Source organism: Corapipo altera, unplaced genomic scaffold (assembly GCF_003945725.1).
Source record: "Corapipo altera isolate COAL_440 unplaced genomic scaffold, ASM394572v1 23, whole genome shotgun sequence".
Classification (NCBI taxonomy): domain Eukaryota; kingdom Metazoa; phylum Chordata; class Aves; order Passeriformes; family Pipridae; genus Corapipo; species Corapipo altera.
In genome coordinates, this window is record NW_020884878.1 from 18,983,763 (window position 1) to 19,009,747 (window position 25,985).

The 25,985-nt window shown below is 49.6% G+C and overlaps 1 protein-coding gene across 3 annotated transcripts in view; it reads left to right on the plus strand.

Annotated features, from left to right (window-relative positions):
* Window positions 1-25,985, plus strand: part of LTBP2 (latent transforming growth factor beta binding protein 2) — a 94,315-nt gene that overhangs the window by 46,019 nt on the left and 22,311 nt on the right. For all 3 annotated transcript variants that reach the window (XM_027638299.1, XM_027638298.1, XM_027638297.1), the window contains exons 4-9: window positions 9,648-9,829; window positions 11,083-11,253; window positions 12,821-13,021; window positions 13,379-13,647; window positions 15,211-15,313; window positions 23,588-23,662. In XM_027638299.1, coding sequence (XP_027494100.1) covers window positions 9,648-9,829; window positions 11,083-11,253; window positions 12,821-13,021; window positions 13,379-13,647; window positions 15,211-15,313; window positions 23,588-23,662 — 1,001 coding nt within the window. The remainder of the gene's footprint in view (window positions 1-9,647; window positions 9,830-11,082; window positions 11,254-12,820; window positions 13,022-13,378; window positions 13,648-15,210; window positions 15,314-23,587; window positions 23,663-25,985) is intronic.

Consider the following 25,985-nt stretch of genomic DNA (forward strand, 5'->3'; position numbering starts at 1 on the left):
GAGCAGATTCGTGGTCATGGTACTTCTGGAAACTCTGGCTTTGCCACCAGGCGTCATGCATACTTGGCCAGGAGTGCTCGTAGTCCCCAGCCAGCCTCTAGTCTTCTGGCTAGTGTGTAAGTGGAGGGGTGGAGCCAGTGCAGAACAGCACAGACTAAAACTCACTGAGATGCTCATTCTCCAGTCATCGACAGGGCTGAGACTTCAAGAGTGGTCAGCAAAGGTTACATCCAAACACAGCTCTCTTGGATTGAGTGCTGCAGGTGAGGGAATCCTGTGTATGGCTAGGGATGGAGAGATGTGAGGAGACCTAACCACATTGAGCTAATAAATCCAAAGGCCAGAGCATCCTGCTGTGTGTTCAACCATTATTAGAGCTTAAAATATATCTTAGATCTTCTTCACTTCTTCAAATGAGAGCACTACACTCATCTCTCCTCCACCCTGTTGCTCTCATGCCCGGTGTGTGTGTGTGTCTGTGTGCGTGCAGCCGCAAGTTCTTCACCTCACCTGCACGCCTGGGATGAGAGAGGCATTGCCTGCCCTCTTCATGTCCTGTGTAAAGCGGGGGGCAGGCAGCTGACTCCCCCCACTCCCTGGGCTGCATGTGAGGATGAATAGGCTAAAGTGTTTTTTCAGGGCTTTGAAGCTGGCAGCCTGGTGGAAGGGTGGGTGTCACTAGGCAACAAGATGTTAATGAAACTCAAAAGTGCTTGTTTTTGTGGTATATTATGGGGGAGATGAGTGATCTCCCTGCAGCCAATGATGAGCTTTTTCTCTGGCTGATGCCCCTGCAGCAGGTTTCATTAGATAGCAGCCAGGCCCTCCGATTGGAGTTGTTGTGTCTTATGGAAACAGAGGGCCCTTTCAGATGGAGATCTTGGTGTGCTTCTGGGCACAAGAACAGGTTGATATGTTGTCCTCTCCTCTTGCATGTCACTGCCCTAAATACAGATCTTCTCCTGCCAAATAGAACCCTGTACTGAGGAACACGGGGAGCAGGAGAGGGGCAGAGGAGGCATTGCTGTGGTTGGTGAAAGGGATTTAAACCTCAGTGAGGTGGTCACGTTGCATGATGGACAAACCAGCTCTCCAGCTGTACCAGCAGCTTATGCCTGGTTTTGTGATGGTGCAAAAGCTGTGGCTATGGGATGATGTCTGCAGTGAGATGGTGGCACTGATGGAGACCTGCATGTGAGGGCAGCTGTTAGGATACTTCTGGATGTGTATCTTCTCACTAAGGCATGAGAGTGGCTGTGCAACTACATTTGGGAGCAGTGCTGTGCCTGTTGATTGTGCTGCTGAACACCAGCCCCTAGATGCAGCAGGGGAGCCAACTGTGGCAGCTTTCTCATTGTTTCAGCCCAAAGGAGTTTGCGGCTCAGCACAGTAGGCCAGCCTGGGCAGTTCTGCCAGAGAAGTGGTAGCTTGCCTGGTCTACCTTATCCTCTAAATTCCTGGTTTAGTCTATGGAGTGTGCAAGGTTTGGCCCATATGTGGCATTTGTAATCAAGAAGCCTGGCCTGGTTCCTGTGGTGCTCCATTTGAAGCTCAGAGTGATTGCAGGCTGCATTTTGATTTTTCTAAGAGTCACTGGCTTGCACTTCAGCTCTGGAGACAAGCAGATTGCAAACAGCTCTTTATCACATTTGGCGTTCGGAAATCACGGTTCTGGCCATTTTGTGGGTCAGCACTAAGGTCCGATGTATCCAACCCTGGGTGCAATCTGCAGCTCCTGGTGACCACCTGGTGCCGTGCCCTTGTGCAGGGCATGTTTCTGCAGCCTCACTGGACTAGGCAGGTGCTGTTCCCATGCTTGGAGAGCTGGACTTCTTCCAGGGAGTCAGTTGCTCACTGCTTAATATGTGAGAGCAAAGAAGAACACTCACAGGGTGGCAGGTGGCATGTGTGGCATGTGTGACAAGGGAAGGACATTTAATGTCAGCTGAGAGCTCTGCAGAGGCATGTGAGCAGCCAGTTTGGCTAAGGAGCAAGTTAGATCCCCAGAGGCTGGTTAAAAAGAACCTATTAGCTCTCTGTGTACTTAGACGGGTTCACTTTTGTATGTGGTGTCCAGCAGCTCCTGAGCAGATAAAAATATAGTTCACAGCCCATCTCTTTCTCCCTCTTTGTTTTCGCACGCGACATGATGGGCTGGGAGCCAGCAAGGGCGGCCCTGCATCACTAGCACTGTTTTGGGGGCCAGAAGAAGGAGGATGCCAGGGTGATGTGGTGAAGTCTGAGCTTGGTGGCATGGGGCAGACAGCTGGGGACTTTACTGTCCCATGGACTTGTACATCTCTTGCTATGGTTTGTAGTGAGAGATCCAGAGAAATCTTGGCCAACCACTGGTGTATATGTCAAGTGGAGTAAGGAGCTGGAGTTACCACTGCTAGATGGCATGGGAGAGAGCCCAAAATGAGAGGCATATGGGCTCTCTGACAGCTTCTTACTAGCCATGGTGAGGGATAGGGGTGGCACCTGGATGCTGGACTGACATGGCTCTTGGCATGTACCACCAGCATTGAGTATCATGTGAGGGAGGGAGTCTGACATGTTCCTGGCCATGCAGACCCACTTTGGCAGTGCTGTTTGTGCCCAAGGAAAAGGGTGTTGTCAGTGGCACCTCTGCCTACAGAAACTCTAGAGGTTTCACAGCAGAGGGAGGATTTGGATGACTTGTGCCTTTATGTCTCTGTAATGGTCTAGATGCCTATATCTGGTGTCCCAGCTGACATGAGATCTGGCTGCAGGTGTCTGTGAATCCAACACAAAGGTACTGGGTGTTCATTCCTGTGGCCTTCATGGTGCACAGGTTCTCCTTGACTCTGCCAGGAAAGTCTTCTGCATGGGGGAGGCTGGTAACTGCTTCTCCTGTGCAGAAGAACTTCCCTTGCCTTCCACCAAACCCTGAGGAACAGAGACTTCAAACTTCAATGTCTCCCTCATTTGAATGGGGGGTACTAGAGCTGAAGACAGCTACAGGCAGGTTTCAGAGGTATTTCTGCTATTCCTGGAGATAATAAACTGAGCCAGGATTTATGGACATGATGTGGGTGGGCTTGAAGTCAGGTGCCTTGTATGGTGTGGTTTTCCTTCTCCTTCCCTAGTTCTAGCAGAGCTGTCTTCCTTGTCAGCATGTTTGTGAGCTAATTGATAATAAACTTGAGTGCTCTCTAAGCAATGCCTCTCCTGTGCTTGGGGGCCTGCAGACTGAGCCATGAATCCTGTCTGCCTGCTGAGGAACCTGTTTGGAGTCCAAGAAGGGGGAAGTTTCTGGTTTGCAGTCAATTTGCTGCTTTCCAAGGCTGGCTGCTTCTCTCTCCCCCTGTAGACACAGACACTGGTGTTAAGGCTGCCCATTCTTCTGCGATGCTTTAGTGGAAAATCAGCAACTGCCGAGCATTACAAAGGGAGAAGTGAATCACTGGTTTTGGTCCCTGTGGCCCCAAGCAGGGAGGGTGTTTTGCCAAAGGGACAGGCGGATGGACAAGACAGACACCAAGTACATTGTTTGGTGTTTAAAATCCAGGGGAGAACCTGCCTGTTGTCCTGGCAGGTTATCAGGGGCTGAGCATGACTCAGCCCCTGACCTGGCTGAAGCCTCTCATCTTGGAGATGCACACACAGGCTGCAGGCTGGAGGAACTGGGATGGACTTGACATTGCTTCAGTGGCTCCCCTCCGTGGGACTCTGCTCCCAGCTCCGCAGGCAGCATGTGGCCTCTCCAGGTGCCTGGAGGCAGCAGTTGCATCCCAAGCAGCAGGCTGGTTGTATTTGGAGAGATGGAGCTTGTTGGACTTGGGCCCTGGGATGAGGGTTTCTGGACCTTTGAAAGATGGTTTCTTCTGTGAGGGCTGCTTATCTTCAGCTTTGTTTTGGCCAGTGCTGTCCTACTTTGTTGTTGCCCTCCTGAGAATTGCTCCTTAGGTCTCTGTGATCTCTGTCATCTCTCCCTGATGCTCAGAATGGTGCAGATTTGTTCCAGCTGGAAGAGTGACTTTCCAACCCTCATCTGTCCAGCCCTTGCCTTGTCTGGGGTTAGCACCCCTCCCTGTTGACTGCACTACCCAGGATTCACTCTCTCCACAGTGCCTCAGGCCATCCACCCTGCTGTGGTCATGGCTGGGGAGAGGGTGAGGCAGGTTGGATGACAAACCAGTAACACTCTTGTGGTACTTGGCTCTGCATTTCCTTTACACAATAGAAGAAACACCATTTCCCAGCTCACTAGCAATCTGGCCAAAGTCAACAGCTGGATGAAGAGTGGCCGATAGAAGCTAAATCCAGGAAGACTGAGGTGTTGCTGCTGGGGAGTGGGAAGTACTTTCAAGAATTTGCCACCTTTGCCTCCAACCCCAAGGAGGAGGCCTGGCATTAAGTCTCTAAGAGAATGATCTGCCCCACCTGGATTCCCTCTAGCTTTTGCTTACCCAGAGAATCACGATCATCTAAAGTGATCAGAGATTTGAAAACACTTTCTATATACAGTGGGTTAGAAAAACAGTATTGTTTTCTAGATAGCTTAGTCTCAGTGATTTAGACTTGGTTATTGTGATTCTGTATACCTAATCTTGAAATTGTAGGCTTTGAAAAAAAATGTGGTTGATTCAGAAAATAAGAGTCCTCATATCCATCTGTGTGGTTGTTGGGAGTCTGCCAGCTCAGTCCTCAGTGGAGTGACAGGATACCATTCACTTCCTCTAGTGACAGGATACCATTCACTTCACTAGGGAACAGGCACCTTGCAGGTTCATATGGGACTGGCAGGAGAGAACGATATCCAGGAAATACAAATACGTTCTCTACCCTGCTGTGACCAAAACCTATTGAAAATAAAATGTTTACATACAAAGGTGCTATAGCAGAGGTGTGGATCCCTTGCTGGATGTCGTATAGGTATCATTTGGATCCTGCAGGGTTATGTAGCACTAGAATGTAAGGGACCAGATCTCCCCTAGTTGTTCTGACTTCTAACATGTGTCCTCAGGGGCCTATGGGGAGTCTAGGTCCTTGACCTGCACTTCAGAAGAGGGCAGCTACAAGTGCTCTTTGGGTAGTTTTGAACTGTTGCAGATGTGGGTCAGTCTGTCTGCACAGCTCCCTCCCATCCCAAGTGTTTTTTAATTTCAGTTATCACCTAATACTTACAGGTATTTTCACGTGAAGGTGACTGAGATCTAAGCCAGTGACCTTTCAGGTGATGGAGATCAGCAGGAGCACACACATCCATGCTCCTGGAAGGAGAACGCTGCTCCTTCTGCCTTCCCTTCTTTACTTATGTGTTCCCCTGGACCACTGCTGCTGTTACCTGAACTCTGCAAAGGCAGGTTCTCTAGGACAGCCCAGAAGGAGAAGGAGAGAGTCCTAGGAGTCTGCATGCTGTTTTTGCCCCACAGGCTGTGCCTGACACAGAGAAAGTTGTCAGCAGCTCTGACGGATGAAAAGCAGGGAAACCAGCTGCTTGGCAGGTGGTTGTCTATAAAGGAAGAGACCACTGCCTCTTTGCAGAGATCTGTGCTGGCCATGTGCCTGGCTGGAAGAGTGGAAGTAATACCATGTTGAGGGAGGCTGTAAGACTGAACGAATATGAAGCCCTGGATTTTAAGTGTCCTGGAATATAGTGCTTGAAATGTCAACCTCCTCTGCCTCTTCAGTGCTTCTTCTTGAGCAGGTGGAGGCATGCAGAATGGTAAAACAAGCTCCACACTCTGCTGATTTGGAGCCACACCATCTGTTTGCCATCCTCACTCTTACCCCTAGGACAGCCACACCAACAAGAGAACCTGTGGCAATGTAGATCCCTGGGAACTGGCCAAGCTCCAGCCATATGTATATTAAGATCCTCCAAATGGATAAGGGTTGCTAATGGCTTCTGACCAGATCAATACTGATGTAGTAAGCTCAGATTCATTTCCCAAGACACTTCAAGCAAGCCTGTCCCTGTCTGCCCAGCATGGACTGCCTCTGAAGGTTTGGAGGGGAAAAGCTCTGTTTTGTATTCCCTGACCATGAGCCAGCTGCTCGGCATGATTTGGGAATGGATTGGGACTGACAAATTGAGACGGAAAGATGCCTTTTGCCATTGATTTCTATTGCCCAGGGTAGAATGGTGTTACTCAGTCCACAAATCCCAGGGCTCATATGCTTAGAATAGAACCAAATAAACAAATTATTCAAAGCAAATCTGACTTCCTCCCCACTCCCCTGCTGTGACTCACTCTGGAATGCTTTGCCAACAGGATCTTGGTAGGATGGCTTTTCCTCAAGTGTTGCAAACCATGGAGTAATGTTCCTACTCCATTTTTCCTTTGTAAAGTTGGCACTGCCTTTCGCAGTAAGCTCATATAATCCCTTGTTCTTTGGAACTGAAATGCTAATGATTATTTTATTTAAAGCCCTTCTTTTTTTTTTTTGGTGGGTTTTGTTACAAAATCCTGGGAATGAAAAGAGATGTTCCTAAAACTAAAGGGTGGAATTACTTCAGGCAGGCAATGGGTAGAGCCCAGTCAAGCCCTGCTACTTGCACATAGCATGCTCCCTTCGTCAAGGGTCAAAATGATCTGAGGATTTTCAAGCAGAAGAGCCGATATTTCCTTGTGTTATGCCACCAGTCACCTTCACCCAGTGACTCTTCAGAACTCTGGGCTGAAGTTGCCCTCAAATGACCAGCACTAAGACAGTCAGTGTTGTTGGGCTGGGGAACTCACTTCTTTTCCTTGGGTGCTTCTGTCTATGCAGTAAAAGGCCTTGGAACCCCAGCCGTGTTCACCCATAGGATTATGCTTGGGATCTCTCACTAGAGATCAGAGAATAAATGTGCCTGAGCTTCTAAGGCTTGGTAGCTCTCACCTAGTGTCCTTAGAGTTCCATATGTCTTTTTCTTTGTCACTAACAAAACTAGCAGTAACACACCAGGTGACAAAGCAGTAGGTAGCAGGCACCAGAAGTTAATTTGCTGGCTGCAGGGCTGAATTAATAGCTCAGAAATGTGTGGGCAGGTCATGCCTGGGCCATCAGGGATAGGTGATACTCTGCAGAATCTCAGGAGAGTTTCTGAAAGGGACTGAGGTAGAACTGAAATAAGGTTCACTTCTCTTCAATTATTCTGGCTAGCCTTGCTGATTATTGAAAAACAAACACTCCTTGCTGTCCTCATCAAGTTTAGATCTTGATTTTAACAAGGCAATAAATATTTTTGTCAGTACACTTTCCTCTCCTGAAGCAATGGTATCAGGAGTTGGGGAATCCAATACTGAGGTTTTTGCAGAAGGAAAATAGCTATACTGCTGCATGTGGGTATGATTTCTAGTACAGAATCATTTGGCTTCAGTTTGCAGATGTTGTTTCATGGTTTGCCTTTCTTGGTTGGATTACATGGCTCTTTACACCTGGTGTTTTGTTCCTGTGGAGAAACCTGTATCCTGTAGTCAGAGCACCTCTTAATCTTCTTTTTCCTAAATTGAAGAGATTGAATACTTTAGGTGTCTTATAAAAAGGCATTCTCACTAGCCCTCTAATTATTTTTGTCATTCTTTTTCCTGTATCCTCTCAATTTTTTTGACATCCCTTAGAAGATGTGCCATACTTCACATCAGAGCTAGATGATATTGCAGCATATTTACATCCTACTGTCATGAGGATGTGTAGGGAGGGAAAAATACCTCCTTTTTCCTGCATGTTTCACTGTCCTGATGTCAGAGCATTGAACTGACAGTTCATATTTAGTTGCTTGTCATTGCCCCCGAAATCTTTTCATAATTTCTGTTTTCCAGGATCATCTCTGACTATCTGCAGCTGCTTCCTGCATTCCTTCTTCCTAGAAGTGTAATCCTGCATTTGGCTCTATTAAAATCCCATGTTGATGGGAAGGATTTGCCCTCCACAGAGATCCAAACTGTTCTGTGTGATTGCTCTGTTCTCATCATGATACACCACATTGCAAATTTTTGTGTCAGCAGCACACATTATCAATGTCGATCATATGTTTATTTCGAAATAAAATATTTATTTCCAGATGAAATTCTTAAATTGTGCCAGGCCTCATACTGATCACCCTGGAACCCATCTAATTCCTTCCCCAGTGACGACTATTTCTTGTGTTCTGTCATATTGCCAGTTTGTTATTCATTTTGCATGTGCCTGATTGACATTGTACTACCCTGTTCATTTTTTTATCAGAGTAGCATAGACTCTGAGCTTGTTGGTGTGCATGCGTGTAATTCTGTCAAATTATGAAAATTAACTCCTTTGTCAAGAGTGGTTCTTCATATTCTTCATAGATTCTCTTCACTTCTGTATTCCTTTCCTTTAGTTCCCAATTGATTGACCTGTATGTCATCTTTTCCATTGCTCAGGGCAGATTTTGGGCTTACTGGCTGTGTTGCTCTTGACCTGTTTGAATACCAGCACAGCATGAGTTCCCTTTCCATCTCCCCAGATCTTATTCCAAGTTATCCAAGGAATGTCACTAAAGCAGAGCCACCTCTTGTTGGATCATCCAGTCCTGTTGGGTTTAGAAATTTGTTTCCTGTAGACACTGTAACACACCCCCTGTGCTGACTGCGACAGGGAAGATGGTAAAAACCATAGAATGGTATAGATTTCTTTGGACACTTCAGAGGGAGAGTGCTGGTCTCTTTGCCCCAACCATTCAGTCAGAGATGGAGGTTTTGGACAGCAGAAGAGCTGTCAGTGCTTAAGTTCAACTGCGGAGGCATCCAAGGCTGGGACTTTCAAAGGAGCCTAAGGGGCACGTGGGCAGCCAACCTATTTTCGCTCCCAGTTGTACAAAGCCTTTTTCTTTGCAGGTGGGGCAGGTGAGACTGAGAGAGACATTTGTTGGGAAGCAGAGCACCCTCTTGGAGGCTTGGTGCTGCCAGTCAGTTAAAGGGAATGGAAGAAAGTGCAGTAGAGCAAGATGTACTGCTTTGCTGGTTTAATGAGAAGAGCTCTGCCTAGTGGTCTGAATGGCTTTATAAAAGAGTATGAAGTGTAACCTTTAGAGCTGGGTGGCTTTTCCATGCTTATCCCCAGAGAACACCAAAAGCCATAAATGCAGTTAGTGCAGAAGGTTGTAACTGCACTTACAGACTTGAGTTCTTGGTTATTCTCTCTTGTTTGTGACTCTCATGGGCCAAGTTTTGTTTATGTGCTTGGTTTGGTCTCTCTTCTGGCTGCCTCACTGTTTTTTTAGTGCTTTTTTGGGGCTAGAACAGCAGGTCCTGAGAAAGCTCCCACCATAAGAACAAGTGTATTTGGAGATGCTTGTGTTTGCTTGGGGAGGGGTATGGTGGGGCAAGGAGCAGCCTTTGAGCGTGATGAGCAGGCAGAGGTTCTTCAAGGCAGCTGGGGCATTCCTGTGGTGGAACGGCCTGATGTGATGGTACAGACAGGGCATCTTGGTGAATACTGTGCCCTGCCAGGCTCAGGGCATGGGGCATGGTCCCTATAGTGAAATTGTGCCATGGTGATGATGAAAGCAGGTTAGGAGTGGGATCCTGCACAGGTGGACAGAGCTCTGTGTCTGGGTGGTGGCTCAGGCAGCTCAGCAGTGAAGGTTGCTGTGGGGTACACTGGTGAACAGGCACTGTGGGTCAGCGCAGTTACTTGTGAGGAATATTGGTTCATTTTTTTCTCTTCCACAGGACTCAGAGCAGAATTGGCTCTCCTGTCTCCCCCCAGCACACAGGGTTATCAAGGACTGTCCGGCGCTACCCAGCCAGCAATGGCCAGCTCACCTCTAATGCACTTCCCAACGGGAATGGCCATGAGCAGAGCAGCTCTGGGCCACATGCAGTTTCCCGGGAGCACACCTGGTCTGCAAAGGGTAAGGCCTCCAGGGCTGTCACTCTTTTGGGACTTCTTGTTGGGGTGTCATGGGAAATGACTGGGGATCCTCAAGATACCCTGGACTCCCAGGACTGTACTGCTGAGTGGGATGGAAAGGGAAGGTCGGCAGAGGCACTGCTGGGCTTGGCAAAGAAAGGGACCCTACTGAAAGTGGACAAATCAGTGGAGCAAAACGCTGATGGCATGAGAGAAGAGCCATGGGATGTGACAGTTGCCTCCCAGAGGTGTTAAACCTGAAGAGGGATGGCCTCAGTCTGTAGGAATGGTGTCTCCTAGCTTCCTCCTCAGTCTGAGCAGCCCTCAAGGTCAGATTGTGCAACCAGCGTCTGGTTCTTCCCTTTGGCTACCCCCTTGGTGCCTTCTGACATGAGCAGGGATCAGGCCAGGCTGCTGAGACGTGCAGTTGATGGGCCTCAGCACCTCCCCAGCTAGGACAGATGCAAGTTGTTTTCTCCAGCTTGGCTCCCCCTGAACCTGTGATTCCCCAAGGAGGCACCATGTGGCACCTCAGCCCCTGTAAATAGGGCCATGAGCCTGCCTGAAGCTCTAATCTGAAAGTGGAGATTGAAACAGGGAGAGTGGGTGTTGAGCAGAGCAAGGGGAGCACATAACTCTCTTGGTGGGGTGGAATAGAAGGCTCTGGTGTGAAGCCAGCTGGTTACACAATAGTTCTGCCTGTTGTCCGTTTTTCACAAGCCCCCAAGAGCTCTGAGTGTGACTTCCCCCTGTATCTAAGGATGGTGAGGGACCAGAAGGGGATCACAGATAACTGCAGGAGGTCAGGGGACACTTGTAGGAAGACATCAGTTTTCTCAAGCCATGATGCTTTCTTTTATGAATACCAGTGTGTTCATGTGGGAAACCTTCCAGTGATTTAAGAGCAGCCAGTCTCCCGGCTACTGATGTGGCTGGAGAAGGAATATTCTTTAAAGCAGAACACCCTTTATACTGAAGTTAGTGCATGTGTGTCCCTTCACAGGGAGTTATGCCACTCCAGCCTGGCAGGCAGAGCATGCTGCTTGCCATTTTTCATGTGTTGACAAACTGTTACAGGTGGTAGAACAGAGAACAGGCTGGAGTGAGCAAGGGACAAGGAGAAATACCACCCTGGGCAGAGACATAGACCCCTCTTTACTATGGAAATACTTTGGAGCTTAAGATGTGAATTACCACCCCCCCCCCCAGCCTGGAGATGTTGTTTCCACTCAGCACTACTCTTTTCTTTCATAGGGGCCAACCTGACAGAGAAGATTAGGAAGATAAAAATCATCTTCACACCCACCATCTGCAAACAGACATGCCGAAGTGGGCGCTGCTACAACAGCTGCGAGAAAGGAGACACCACCACTCTCTATAGCCAAGGGGGGCATGACCACGATCCCAAATCTGGCTTCCGCATCTGTGAGCACCCCAAGGACCCCAGCCCACTTTCTTGCCTGCTCCCCCACTCTCTTCTTCCTACCTTTCCTGACTCTGCAGATGAAGCGCTTGGGCTGCCGTAGGGCTGAGAGGACATGGCCTCTCTCAGTGCCTTGGAAGATGTTTTCTGGGTTCTCTAGGGCTTACTCCGTCTCTGGGGGAGGAAGACAGACTTTGCCTCTTTGCTCTCTTTTTGGGCAAACAACTGCTGTTTCCATCCCACTCCGGCTAGAGGGGACGCATGTGTTTGAGTCAGGCCTGCAGCCAAGCCTCGCCACCCCCTTCTTCTCAGAGCCAGCTCACTGCTTTAGTTGGCATCCAGTCTTGGGGCTGACTTTCATCACCTAATTTCCTCCTGTTCTCTCCTTAACTCACGTGGCAGCCAGGAGAACTGGCTGCAGGTTGCAAACTGTTCTTATAAACAGGGTTGCTGAAACCTCTGCTCGCCTTTCAGAGCTGCTGGGATTGCTCATCAAGTCACTGGGATATCCAGCTGTGGGTTGGTCACATTGTCTTGGAGCCAGTTGGTGGGAGCAATGTGCTGGACCTGTTGAGACTTGTCCTCTGAGTGCCTCTGTATCACTCAGAATTCTTTTAACACTTGAGAGAATGCAAAGTCTGGCTGTTGTGGGCACTGATGGATAATGGTGTTCACAGGAATTTCTGCCTAACTCCCAGTCCAAAAATGTGTCTCCTTCCCCAAAACTGGGTGCTGGGTTTGAGCAAATGAACTTGAAACAGGATGAAACAGCTGACAAGCCCATCCAGGAATGTGGAGCAGCAGTGTCTCATCTCGCACTGAAATGAGTCAGGATGGTCTGTCAGGGAATCCCATGCCTTGCTTGAGTGTAGTTCATGCTGAAATGCTCTGGGTCGGTCCAAGCATCTGATGAGGTCAGAAAGGACGTGATTTTGGTTTCATCTGTGGATGCTTTTTCTGAGCCTGTGCAGATGAATTGCTCTTGATTCTTTCGTCCCACTCCACACTTCTCCCACTTGAACTGCTGGCAGGGCCAGGGCTGGCGGTGAGACAGGCTCTGAGGATGTGGCTCTCTGCCTGTTCTCTCCTTCTGCCTCTCCCATCCTGCTGAGTTCCCTTCTGGGCTAGGAGTAAAAACCCTGCCAGGTGGGGAGGGGGCAATGCAGAAGTGAAGGAAATGTGCTGACTCGGCCACACAGGGCTGCCATAGCTCCTGACCCAGTCCAAAGGATCCTACTGTGTTAGTAACACCACCTTGGCCTTGGGGGGCTACCCCCCAGGGCATGGGTGCCCCAGCCTGGCTGTGGCCCTAGAGCCCAAGGGAGGGCTCATCTTCTTCAACCTGTGACTCCAGTTGTGAGCAGATCTTGGGGAAGATGGTGTTGCCCAGCAGGGACCTGAGCCTGCCTTCAGGCTGCAGGTGCTGACCCCAGCACAGTGCTGGGCCTGGTCCTTAGGCACCATGGGGCTGGTGCTGGCCAGGTCCAGCTGCTGGTGTCCCACAGCTGCCCTTGGCTAAGAGGCAGTGTCCCGGTTCCTCCTCTAAGCAGACCTCTCTTTGCCTTGCAGATTTCTGCCAGATCCCCTGCCTGAATGGAGGGCGTTGCGTGGGCCGGGATGAGTGCTGGTGCCCCTCCAACTCCACAGGGAAGTTTTGCCACCTGCCAGCTCCCTCTCTAGAAAAGAAGCAAGGAGGGAGAGCCCCAAAGACCCCATCTGGCGGCTCCATGAGGCACTCCACCTATACCCTGCCCTTGTCCAACCAGCTGGGTGAGCATGTCCAGTGGCTCCAGACTCCACATTTTCCTCCTACTTTGTGTGCTCCTCAGATCTTCATTAACAGGCCTGAGGAGGCCACTGCCTCCTTATGCTTGCTGTTTCAGGCCAGTTTGTTAGAAAAGAGGTCCCTCTGGTTTCTGTAGGGGGTTGAGGATTTTTGTAGATTTTGGTATGTTTGTCCTGTTTTTGGGCCAGAGAAATATTTTCTCTTAGATGCACTGTTCCTCTAGATTTCCTGGTGGGCTCAGTGTACCTCTCTTCCCTTGTGACTTTGTTGATGACAAGATGCTTTTTGGGTGCCAAATTGTTGCCAGATTGTCACAAGTGAGGTGTAAACTCATATTCCAGCTTCCCTGAACCCTTCTCTGGTGAATGTCCACATCAACCACCCTCCAGAAGCCACTGTGCAGATTCACCAGGTGGCCAGGGTACGTGGTGACGCAGAGGTGTCGGAGGATAACAGCGTGGAGGCAGTCCTGGTTCCTCAGCTGGCTACTGTGCCCTGGTACACCTATGCCCATGGGAATGGCAACAGCATTGCCGGTGAGAGCAACCAGAAGCAGCAGAGAGCGCCAGGGCTGCTAGGGAGGTGCTTTCGGGAGGCTTTCCATGGGCAGGTAAGAGATCACCTGACAAGTGATGGAGTGTGTGTAGTGACATGTTTGTTGTTCTGGGGTATGGGAGCATTGGCTTATGGTGCAGGGGGCTGGCTTCATTCTGTGAAGCTGTTTGGCATCAGCATGGGCATCATGCAGGTGCTGTGGGCAGAGGTAGCAATGTGTTAGTACTTGAAAGAAAAAAATTCTTTGCTTTGGTCCAACAGAGAGACCTCACTGCCTTGCCCTGACCAGGCTGTGCCCTGGGGCAGCACAGCCCAGACTTGATGACTTTCACACACAGTCTGGTTTGAAAAGAGTGCCCTATTTATAGCAACATTCGCTGCCACGCTCTGTGATTATTGTAGGAAACGTATAAAACATAGGAAAATTCCTTTCCCTCTCAGACGATAAATGGAAGTCTGATTTCCATGGAACGACGCCTTCCTGGGCAGCTTGATCGGGGCTTGGGAAGCAAATGCACGTGAGGGACTTTCTCACCCCTGTACCACAATCATCATAATTTCTTATTTTGTCTTTCTCCATATGTTTCTCTTGCGTCACTGGAAAAGCATTGGAGGTTTTTGGCACCCACAGGAACACCTGTGAGCTTCCCCACAGCAGCTCGTGCTCAGTGAGACCCCCCAGCCTGGCAGCTGGGGACTCAGCACTGTCCCCACTGCTCCCCAGCCTTTTCTGGGGGGCTGGTCCCAGTTCCCACCTCATCTTTCAGTCACTCCGATCCAAGTAGTTTCTAGCAGGATGTGTTCTTAAGCCTTTTTCTAGTGCAAAAATAAATTATATCAGACCCTGAGGCTGGAAAAGCCCTGCTCTCTGTGGGGATACGGCAGCTCTGTGACCATGGGAGCAGATGATGATGACGATGATGCACAGAGATGCTCGTGAATGCCCAGAGAGGCTGTGGGAGATGCTCTGGGGGCGGCAGGGGGTACTCTTGCTGAGCTCACACCGCACCCAGCTGAGGTGATGCCGTGCCTGGGAGAGGGTGAAGAGTTCCGCGGGGAGCGCTTGCCTCTCCCCTCTCAGCCACAGCCGAGCCGATCGGTATGCGAGTGCTGGGCAGGCGGCCACGTGTGGCTGGAGGAGGGCCAGCTCCAGCTTGTGGGCCCAGCGGCTCCACTCTAATGGGGAAGCCTGTAATCCAGAGGGCCTTGCCGAGGGCGGGGGAAAAGAAATTCATTCAGCAGAGGAAAGTGCCTGACAGCGAGCTCCCTGCCAGGCTTAAGTGGTGCACCCATTTCACTGGCTAATCAGCCAGGCACGGGGCTGATCCCTCAAGTGATACCATCTCTGGTTCATCTCTGCTCTGTTTGGTGTCACCTTCCCCTCTGATGGGTGCAGTCAAAGGAGTTTCTGTCAGCACAACTTTTTACTGTCTTAATCCGCATCCTTGGTCCCACTGTGTCCTGGTGGGGAGCTGTACTGAGAGGGCCATTCCAGCCTGTGACCCCAAACAGTTGTCCCTCACGCTAGCTCTGCTGCTACTGCACCAGCTGGCTGCAGTGGACAGGCACATGTTTCCTCTGCATCCCACAGAAGCCTGATCTTCTCCTCTCTCCACAGTGCACCAACCCCCTGCCAGGGCTGACCAAGCTGGAGGACTGCTGCGGTAGCGTGGGGCTCTTTTGGGGTGCAGACCAGTGTCTGGCCTGTCCCCCCCGGCCAGGTGAGTACTGCTGCTGGCCGGGACAGCATGAGAGATGGCCCATATCCTCAACGACCAAAAATGGTCCTTCTGCCTCCTGCAGCAGAGGCAGGGAGCAGAGCTGTGGGTCCCACCTGCGTGGCTCTCCTTGGCCCAAGGCCCTTGGGCATGGGCATCGTGTCCCTGTCCCTGGTGAGTGCAGGGCCATGCTGGCTGCTGCCCCAGACCAGCAAGGAGCAGTGCTCTGGTTTGGGTGCTGAGTCCAGGCTCAGTACTTTCTACCTAAATCACCCCTGCAAAACCCCACTGTGGCTGATGGTTCCCACCGTGCTAGCCCCGCTCAGAAATGGGAAAAAAACAGCCGTGATTTTAGGAGGTGCAGTTCTAGGTTGGAGGAGTAGGTTGCAGACTTGGCCCTATAGAGTTACGGGCTTGCTCTGGGCCCGACACGGGCTTGGCAGGGACTCTGGAAATAACACTACATCAAACAATTGGCAGGAGTGCACCCGGGGTCCGTTCCAGGGGCATAGGCGTCCAGCTCTGTTTCTGCTGCACTTGGGAGCTGGATGGACTGATCCAGCATGAGACGGGGATTCCTCAGCCGCTCTGCTTGGAGTGCTTCATGACTGGCACAGCCTCTTGCACTGTGGCCCTATCCCATGTTGTGGGAGAAGGGCTATGTAACAGGACTCCTGGATGGAGGGAAGGCAGCCCTGTGGGCACAGTGGCTATGGCATCCAGTGCTGACTGGATCTGATGCAGGACAGGGCGTACTTGTCCAGTGCAACATGGACAGGGAGCTGCTCACCTCTCCCCTGCCTGCCTGGCTACCCTCTTTCATTGCTGCCTGGCTGCCTAATCACATCCATTCACTGGAGCAAAGGACTAAAGAAAACAAACCCCATGGTTTGGGAGTCTTTTGACTCCTGAGTAGAGTGTAGGTATCCAAGGTGATAAGTTTTGTGCAAGCAAGTGTGGCATTGGCAACTTCTAGCTCTGCCCAGAGGTTGTCTTGCTCACACACACATTCCCAAGAGCTGAATTTGTGTCTCATTATCCTCTCTCAGTTCAGTTCCTCCTCAGCCAGGGGAGGGCTGCCTGGAGCCAAATTCCTTGCAATCACAGACGAGGTTGTCAGCATCCTGGAACCCAGTCCAGATCTGGGGAGCTCTGATTGGTGTCATCTTCCTGCGCTACATGGCTCTACTGTGGCCTCGGCCATGCTACTGCTTTCCTGCCCTCGCCCATGTGCCAGCCCCAAAGGAGCCCTGGGCACATGTGGTATGGCGGTGACCATGGGGTTTGCAGGTTCAGCACAGACAAGGAGATGCCACACACAGGTTTTAGCCCCCTCTTCTTTGTCCTTGAGCTTCACACCCCCACTCATGGCTTTCTCTTCCCCATCCCACAGCAGTGTCCCTGTTTCTCACCCTCTCTGTGATCTCACCATTAGAAAGCAGAGGGGCAACTTAATACTTCAGTTAGGCTGCAGGTGGCTGCAAAAACTCTATACCTCCTTTCTCCTTCTCCATGCTAGGATGCAAGGTATTACTCAGCAGCCAGAGCTGCAGCAGTGATTTGCTCTGCTGGACTTAGAGTTTCAAAATGTGTCTAATCATGGGCTTCTAAAATGTGAAAACAGGCACAAAATACCCCCATGTCCTCCTTGCAATCAGCCAGCCAGTAGAGCAAATGCACTTAAGAAATGGCTCCTAGCTGCCAGCAGGGCCCACTTTCACAGCTCAACACATGCCTTGTGTCCCAGCAGCAGTTGAAACTCAAGGCAAGTTGTCACTGCTGGTCTTCATTGAATGGACAGATGCTTGTCTGGCTTTTTTTTTCAGATTAATTTAATGAATGTATGAAAAATGTATCCCTGTGGGTCTTCTGTATTCCTCTGCCACAAGAAAATCCCATTTTCAGTCCCTCTGGCTTTGGGTGATAAAAGTTCCTCATTGGAGACCTAATGGCTCTTGCTGGATTTTGTCAGGAATTCAAGCTAGTTAAAGGAGCCATTTTCATCCCGTTTTAATCATGTGCAAGTATCTTCCTCCTTTGGCTACCTCTGACTGACTGCCCCATAACCAGCCCCCCATGCAGGAGACCACACAATGCAAGTGCAGGGAGTTGTAAGGCAGACACTTGATGGAGGCAGCCTAAGAGAGCCCAGCTGCTGTGGAGTGGGAAACCCAGGTGGATGGCATGCCTTTCTTTGGCATGCTGTCTTCACACACAAGATATCTGACCCCAGAGCGGAGTCAGGGAAACAGTCCTTTCTCAGTGATCTTACTTCTTTAACAGAGCCACTGAGCACTGTGACCTCTCACTGCCTTGTGCCTTGTCTGCCGGGGCTTCCAGTTCCATGCCAGCATGAAGGCATCACTCCATGTACTTCCTGCCTGTAGACAACATCCGATGCTCACATTCCTTCTGTCTTCTGGTCTTGCTGACCTGTGTTGTGCTCACTCAGAGTCACTGGGCTGTAGTTCAGTGTCTTGTGCACAGAGATAACATGTCCAGGGGATGTTTCCAGCTTTCTTAGCACTGTGATCTTCAGAGAGAACTCCTTGCTCTTGTGTGTCCCGGAGAGGCGTGCACCAGAGCAGACTTGACAGCACTGGGAATTTAATTACAGCAACTAGAGACAGAAATGGCAGAAGCTAGTTCAGTGTAAACACTTACAAATGTACAGAAGTGCAGCCAGGCAAGAGCTAGACAAATGGGGAACTTGTTTGGATTGACTGTCTGCCCGAGACAGTGATTGTTAGTAGAGTCTGGATTCGTCCAGATGTCTCCATCGTCTGCAGCTTTCATGTTTGGTACATGTTTGTGTGTGGAAAGATATCAGAGAAGAAGAAGAATAGGAGGCAGGCTTCTGTCTGAGCAAACTTACTATGACCAATCCTCACTATTTTTTGTGTTTTGCTCAGCATCAGAAAAGCCAAGGCACTCAAATGCTTTGTTGCATCCTAATGGGACCATGTTAAAAGCTGAGTTCAAAATCGAGGGTTGACCTGGCCAGGGGTCTCTGCAGTGAGTGTTACTTTAGTCTCAAGAGATTTCCTTAGGCCCTGCTCAGGCTGTGTGGTTTGCTGCTGGGGAGGGTGTATACTGTTCAGTCTCTTTAGAGAAGTGGGTACAGAGATGGATGTTCAAGTAGAAGTCTCTGGGAGTTGCTGTTGCTCATGCAAGTGACAGATGAAGATAGGAACCCCAGGATATGTCAGAGACAGCCTTGGGAGAAGGGGGAGAACCAAGAGCTTACTCCATGAGCTGTTGGAGCAAAGGCTGTCATCCGACCCATGAAAGAAAGAGATGAGCCAGAGGCAAGGCCCTGGAGGGTGGCAGGACACCTGCATGCTGTCATGAGGCTGCAGTCCTTCAGCTGTGGTTAGAGCTGGCTGGATGAAATGTGTTGTGTTGCAAGACAGAATAAATCAGATGGAGACATCCATTGACCCTCACACGGCTTTATTTCTTGGAGGAAGCAGTGGAGCACACACTGAAAGGCTAGAACAGAATGATAGGGGCAAATGGGAACTGGAAAGTAAAACTTGGAGAAGGGTGATAGTAGAAAAGGGGAATTGGAGGCTGAGGAAGCAGCTGAAGTAGAGACACTTGGATGTGGCTGGAAGGAAGCTCAGGGACCAGCAGGGTGTTTAAGCAGTGCTGGTGAGAAACCTGCACTGAAGCAAAATCCTGTCCTGTAGCAAGCTCAGGATGTGGGGCTAGTAGCAGGCACACTGCTGGGCAGAGCTACTCCTGCTTGCCTGCCAGACCATGCATTATTTTGGGGTATACAGTGGTCTGTGGAGAAGAATGTGTTGGAACAAGGATAAGAGATGGTCCATGGAAACTAAACCCAGCAAGACGAGAGCTGCAGATCGACACAGACCCTGTGGCAGGTGTGGATTTGGACACTGGTGTCCCTGAAGGCTTGGCCCTTCTCAGGCACATGGGGATAAAGGAAACTAGTAGCAGAGAGTTCTGCCCAGAGGGGTTCACAGTCCTGCTCTTCTGCCTCCTCCATGACCGTGAGACTATACACCTCGGCAACCAGCAGCACTGCAAGAGAAGCCCAAACCAGTGATGAACACTGTCTCCAGTACTGCCCAAAAGCTACAAGTCTCACCTTTCTCTTCAGGTCTGGGAGACTTTCTGGGTGCAGGAGTAAACCTGTATCTTCCAGATCCTGATTTTTCAGTATCCCTGGCCCCTTATTTCCAGCTACAGTCAGTCTGAGCATGGGCTGGGCTGTGCACCCACTGGTGTTGCTCAGTGCAGATCTTCCTGCACTGATTTCTCTCTTCCTGCTTATGGGTTTTAACTGCATTAAGAAACAAGGCTATTGAAGGCTATTGTTTTGTTTTTATTCCCACTCCTCGTGTTTTTTCAAGTTTTTTGGCCTGGAGAAAAGTTTGAATTTCACTGGAAAGCTGGATCTTGCAATGTCTGGCTTGGCATCCGCAGCACACCCCAAACGGACCTCCCACTGTGAGAGGGGTGGCAGCTTAACCATGGAGCTGTCATCATCAGAAATACTGAGTGGCTCTGCAAGCTGCACGCTCCCCTGCGCTGTGCCTGCAGGCATTGAAACAGCCACAGGAAGCCCCTTGAAAATCAACCCCTTGGTCTGCTCCTGTGAACAGACTGGGGAGGATACAGGGAAAAAACCCTGGAAATATGGGAAGGAGGCTATGGAGGGGGTTGGTTTTGCCACTGTTACCATGTACCACAGGGAGTCTGTCCAGGACAGTAAAGAAGGCCTGGAGGTGGCAAAAGAAGTTGAAACTTCTGCAAGGTTGTGCACGTACCACAGAGAGCAATGCTTAACCTGGGAAAGCACAACATTTTCAGGACTGCCTTGTTCTACGCAGTGCTTGTTTTGCTCATCATTCATGTGTAGCATTGTGGTATCAGCATACTGCAGCACATTGTTGCAACAGTGGGGGTTTTTAGGTACAGAGGTATCTTGTCCCAGCTGGAAGCCACTGTGGGAGCAGAATAAGGATCTCTCTGTTGAAACATTGAAAGGCAATTAGGAATTACCAGAGTCTTTTTCCTTCAAGCATCTTTTTCACTGTGAAGATCTTTACTGACAATGAGTAGAACTAGAGGGCTTAGTTTTGTATCGCAAATGACTTTAGTATGATAGATGCAAAGAGTCGAAAAAAATGGGCTAGCTTTCAGCAGCCGGGCATTTCCTCACTTCTCATCTGACCACAGATTTGCCTCTTCCCCTTTTAACAAAGTGATATTGGCTGGACTAATGCAATGTATTATCTCATCCTACAAACATTGGGTCACTTCACACTGTTGTGGTTACCACCACTAGTAGAAGTTTTCCACTGCACCATCACCCTGAGCTTCTTCAAACAGTGTTTGGGGAGCCCGGACTCTTGGGTAAAACCTTTCCTCCTGGAAAATGATGCAAAACTAACCTAGCTGCTTAAAGGTCATCCGGCTAGGCTACAAAATCCCTCTGCTCAATTTCCGTGCATTTGTTTCCCTCCTATTATGCTCTGCTTGAGTATTTTTCTAGCTGGGAACAAAGGTGCTGGTGGAAGTCCTGGGCTGTAGATGCTTTGCACTCACCTCCTTCCTGAGTTTTTGAGCATGTTGCATGCACATTCCTTTGTGCAAGCCTGGCCCTGACAGGGATGCTCAGTGCCTGCAGAGCTTGCAGAAAGTATCAGTGGGTGGTAGGAGAGCTGGAGGGAGCAATGAGGAGAATGGAGAGGCAGTCCTAATGTGCAAGTACCTGGTGAGCACATTGCTTTGGCACAGCACCCACAGGGCTAAAGTACCCCGGAGGCAAGGCTCTGAAATCACCTTCAATCACCAATCAATGACCTTCAATCAGAAACCAGGATTCCCTGCCCTCAGCAAGCCTGAAGTCCCTCTGCCTGACAGATGCAGCTAAGCTGCTCCATCCCTAGCCTCAGGCTCTGGGAGAAACCTTCCTGGAGAGAGTGTAGACAGACAGACAGACAGATACAGGAGGCTGGGCCCCCCATCTCTGAATGCTGACAGATTTCTACCCTCTCTGATTATCAGATCAGCTTTTTCCCTTTGCTGGGTTCCAGAGGAATAGCCTCCTAAGTCAGTCTGTCACTCCTACCAGTTGCATGAGAGAAGGTTGGATGTTGATCCCCTTTGCAGGAAACTCAGGTGTCCTAGGTTGTTTTTTTCAGGCAGTTTTAGCCATCTCTAGTGTAGTTCAGTAACATCAGAGCTTGTGGAAGGAAGTGGTCCTCTACTCAAGAAACCAAGTACAGAGCTGAGAGTTAATAGCTTACACCCTCCTGCAGCCACACCCTGTCTTCCCTTGTGGCCAGGTCCTGACAGAAAGAGAGCAGCCTCCATCCACTACTTGAGAAATGTCTTAGTTCCCCTTGGTACGGAGAGATCTGCTCACATTACATTCCAGTTATTTTTTGCAGGGAACATGGGTTTCTTTGCAAAGTTAAGGCATTTGTCCATAGCTTCACAAGTGATTTGCTGAAGTAGTAAGTTGCAAGTTTCTGCAAACTCGAGTCATATGAGTGCTGAGGTGGCACAGACCTGCACACTCACCCACCCACCACTGGCATTTTCTGCCTTGATCTCTTCCTGGCAGCATCTGGTGGAGGGATGCTGCAGTATCTGTTTCTCCGCAAAGGCTTTTCAGAGAGGGAGCACAGCTCTGACACATGTCATCACTGTTTGATCTCCAGCATGCTTGGCTTCCTCTCAGAGAGCTCACACATAACAATGCTGCTTCATTTGAGCATCTGTTATCACACTGTGCTGAGGTTGGCAGACACTTCCAAGCACAGTTAATGCCTGTCGGCAGCCTCAAGCCCACAGGCTGTGGTGTGTGAGTACCTGGAATCCCACCAGGGTGCTGAGCTTGGAACCCATAAGCCAGAGGTTGCTTTTACCTTCCCAGAAGGCTAGAAATGTGCCCAGCAATTCCCAGTATCACCAATAGCTCCTTTGTCCCTAACATCCAGATGTTTGTTAGCTTACAGTTCATGATTGAACTGTTAAAGGGGATAAATAGATTTTTTTTTTGGTCTTTGTCATTCGTTCAGTCACTAAGGATCAATCTGCATACAGAGAACCTTGTAGCTTCATTTAATATACCTGAGGAACCCAGGCTTTCTATTCTTCTTCCTGGTTCAGGCTGGTAGTAGCTTGTTGTTACGTCTTTTATTTCCTAAGTGCCTTTATCCTAGGAGACTGGTCCCTGACTTTTGCCTTTCAAGAATTGTCCTAGAATGGCTTTAAACTGCTTTATAAGGTTCAAGTGTCGAGGACAAAGAGTTATGGACATACCTGTTCTCTGCCCCCAGAGTGTTGTTTGTGTACTTAAACTTCGCAGGCTCTTACCAACCATTTCCTACTGTAAGGATGGTCTCAATTTGCCCCTGGTTCTTGAAAGCTGCAATGCATTAGGAATCTGCCAGACCCTCAGTATGACTGTTGCCATGGAGGCCTTTCCACGTATGACACCAGGGAGTGAGCTACTGAGGCTGGGCAGGAGGAATTAAGAGTGGTGGGAATACAGAGGGACAGTCACTTAGCAGTTGCATGCACGTCTTGTTCCCAAGTGTAAGATCCAGAAAATTAAGAAGAAACCCCACCCTGGGAAAATCCCAACCTTAGGCAAGGCACCCTTCTTCCTACCCCACCCCATGCTTACTCACTTCCCAGCTCATCCACTTCTGGACTCCCTTTTCCTTGCTCCAAAGTACAGTGCCTAAATTTTACTTCCTTGGAATTTATGGGTCACATTTTACTTGCCTTTAAAAAATTTGGAGAGATTTAATTGTGTGTGTTATAGGCCATTTTGAAACCCACAAAACTATTTTAAGCAGCAATTTGAATTTTTCTTTGACAAGAGGGATTGGGGCAGGAAATCACATGCAGCAGAAAAAGGGGGAAATATAATAAACAGGCCATGAGCTATTATTTCAGCAACTTCTCAATGACCTCAGCCATTCCTTTCACTCTGATCCCCCTTGTCATGTGCCACCTGGCTATCCAGGCTGACCTAGAAGTAGCTGAAGTGACACAGTGATAGATATGAAGTACAGGCAGCACCTCTGGGTCAACAGGTTGGCACTTGTCAAGCAGCATAAGACACTGCATGAGAAATGTGGCTGCTCCCACCTTTCCCTCTGCCCTGGGAGTCATCAGAGGCAGACCTAGGGGGGACTTTTTCCCCTCTGCAAGGAGGGCAGAGAGAAGGGAGGATGCTGGTGGCTGGCTCTACTGCCAATGTCCCACACTGTTTGCTTTTCTTTCCAGCACGCCCTGTGATTGAGAATGGGCAGGTGGAATGTCCCCAGGGATACAAGAGGCTGAACCAGAGCCACTGCCAAGGTAAGGATACTGCTTTCATCTCTCTCTCTCCTTCCCACATCCCCTGTCAGAGTTGTAATTATCTACACAAGTAAAATACGATTATCTAACTCCCTGTTATAGATCTGCAAAAACGTGGCTTGTAAAAATCTCTGTCCTTTCGTCAGGACTGAAAGAAAATCAGGTATCACTGGATTACATGACTCAGCTGATAAGCACAGTCAGCACATAGCTGCACCAGCACAAAAAAACTCACCTGTTAAGCCCTACTACCCCAGTAAGGACTCGTGTTTGTGCTCTGCTGAGTGTAAAAACACTTCTTCTGTGGTCTGAAGCAACAGAAATTCTCTTGCCTAAAAACATTTGTGAAGGTTGTCAGCTTTTCCAGTTGTTCATTTACAAGTGGGAGAGTGCCATAAAAGCGATTCTTTCTATTCTGAGTGTGTCACTAGTCCATGCTGCAAGGCTGCCTTGCCTGCCCCATGCTGCCAGGATTGATCCATTTCTCACTTCCATGGTCCCTCAGTTCCATATGAGGAAGGCACCATCTTTCCACTTTGCTCTCTGGTTCATGTTTATTTGCCATCTCTTGGATCCACACTGCTTGTGTTTTTCCGTGCTCTGACTGAAGAATAATTTTGTGGTTCTCTTCTTGTGATTCATGATAAACTGAGAGGTGTCATCTCGCAGATGCAGCAGGGAGCCAGGTCCCTGGCCGTGCAAACCCAAAGCTGGCAATCCAATGACTCATCTCTTTTAGCTGGGACTTTCCACCATGCTTACTTAATTAATGATTCAACCTCCCCACATTGTCCTAGGGGAGAACTTTCGACAACACAACAACATCTGTTCTCCTTGGTGCTCAGATCTCGTCCCTTTATGTGGCCACAAACAGTGCTACATGTGTTATGAGGAGCTACTAGGAGACATCAAATTGGAGGAGCAGAGCAGCTGGAGAGACTCGTGTCAGCAAGCAGAGACTTGAAGTGCCTGCTCTGGATTTGTGCCCCTTCTGGAGCAGGGAGAAGCTCAGAGGAGCAGAGGGAGATGGCAGTGTAGATTTGGGTAGGAAGATGTTTTTCCACTGGAAAAAGCATGAACTGGGAATTTGTGCCTCTGTGTGCTCCTTTGTAAGCTGGGCTGGATAAGTACTGTTCTGCAGACACTACTGCCTCCAGGATTTTTCCCATCTCTGCTGTTGCAGTGGGATGTCTGTCAGGTAGCCCAGTACCTCACTTCAGGGCCCAGAGGGAGCATTTGGGCGGATAGATGTAGGAGAGGCTACACAGGCCTTTTGCCAGGCCAGGCAGGAGGGGAGACTACCTGGCTTTGCAGGCTGTTGTCAAAGTACTGTTGACTGGAAGATGGCCCTGGCAGAAGCCCACTTTCTTCTGTTCAGTATGGACAGAGAGGGTTGTCTTTGGTGCCTTCCAGCAGAGGAACAAATGGTTCATCTCTGCAGGATCTTCTTTCCTTTCCTTTTCTTGCTGCATCCCATTGGGCAGGAACAAGGCTGCAAGGAGTCTGAGTTGAGAGTGCCTGGCAGATCCAGCCAGGGAACCTCTCAGTGCCGCTGGAACCAGCAGGAAGAATGGAACTGGAAGGGATAATGTCAACACCTTGGTGTCCATGCGTCCATACGTCCTTGGAGTCCATATATATATTTGATGTCTGTTGCTGACTGGGGTCCTTTCTGCTTACCAAGTACCAGGGTAAACCAGCCTGAACCTTTCCACCACAGGCTGCCTGACTCAGTATGATTGTTTCTGAGGAACACTGGCTTGTGCAGGGTGGGAAGAAGCAGCTGAAAGAGCATACAGATCTCACTTTGGGGTCTCCGAGGCCTCTTCTTGTGGGCTAGCCCTGGCCCTGGCATGCTGCAGGGGGTAGGAATGCGTAGCTCTGAGCGCACCTGACTGCTTCTGTTCCCAGTGGGAACTTACACTGTGGGTGTGTCCTTTGCTGACAGCAGAATAGATGGGGTTAGACTAAGGCTGGGATGTGACCCTGTTTTGAACTAAGCCTATAAAGCCTAGCCCTTGGTGCGTGATTGTTTTGTACACTCATTACTCCAATCCCTTCAAGCCCTTTGCTTTTATGGAGACAAGCTCTTTGTCCAGTTGGTGTGTCGAAACAACATAACACTGACCATGCCAGGGAGTGACAGGCATGAGCTGTGAGGCTCCTCTGGAGAGCCCTAGTGTCTTCTCTGAGTGGAGTTCCCAGCTTATTTGGGGTCCGGCCGCTGGTTGTTCTCAGGAACTCTGTCCTGTGCTTGGTACAGAGCAGGAAACCACTACATTGTGCAGCCAAATCCTACTCCTCCCTGGCCTGCTGCAGATTC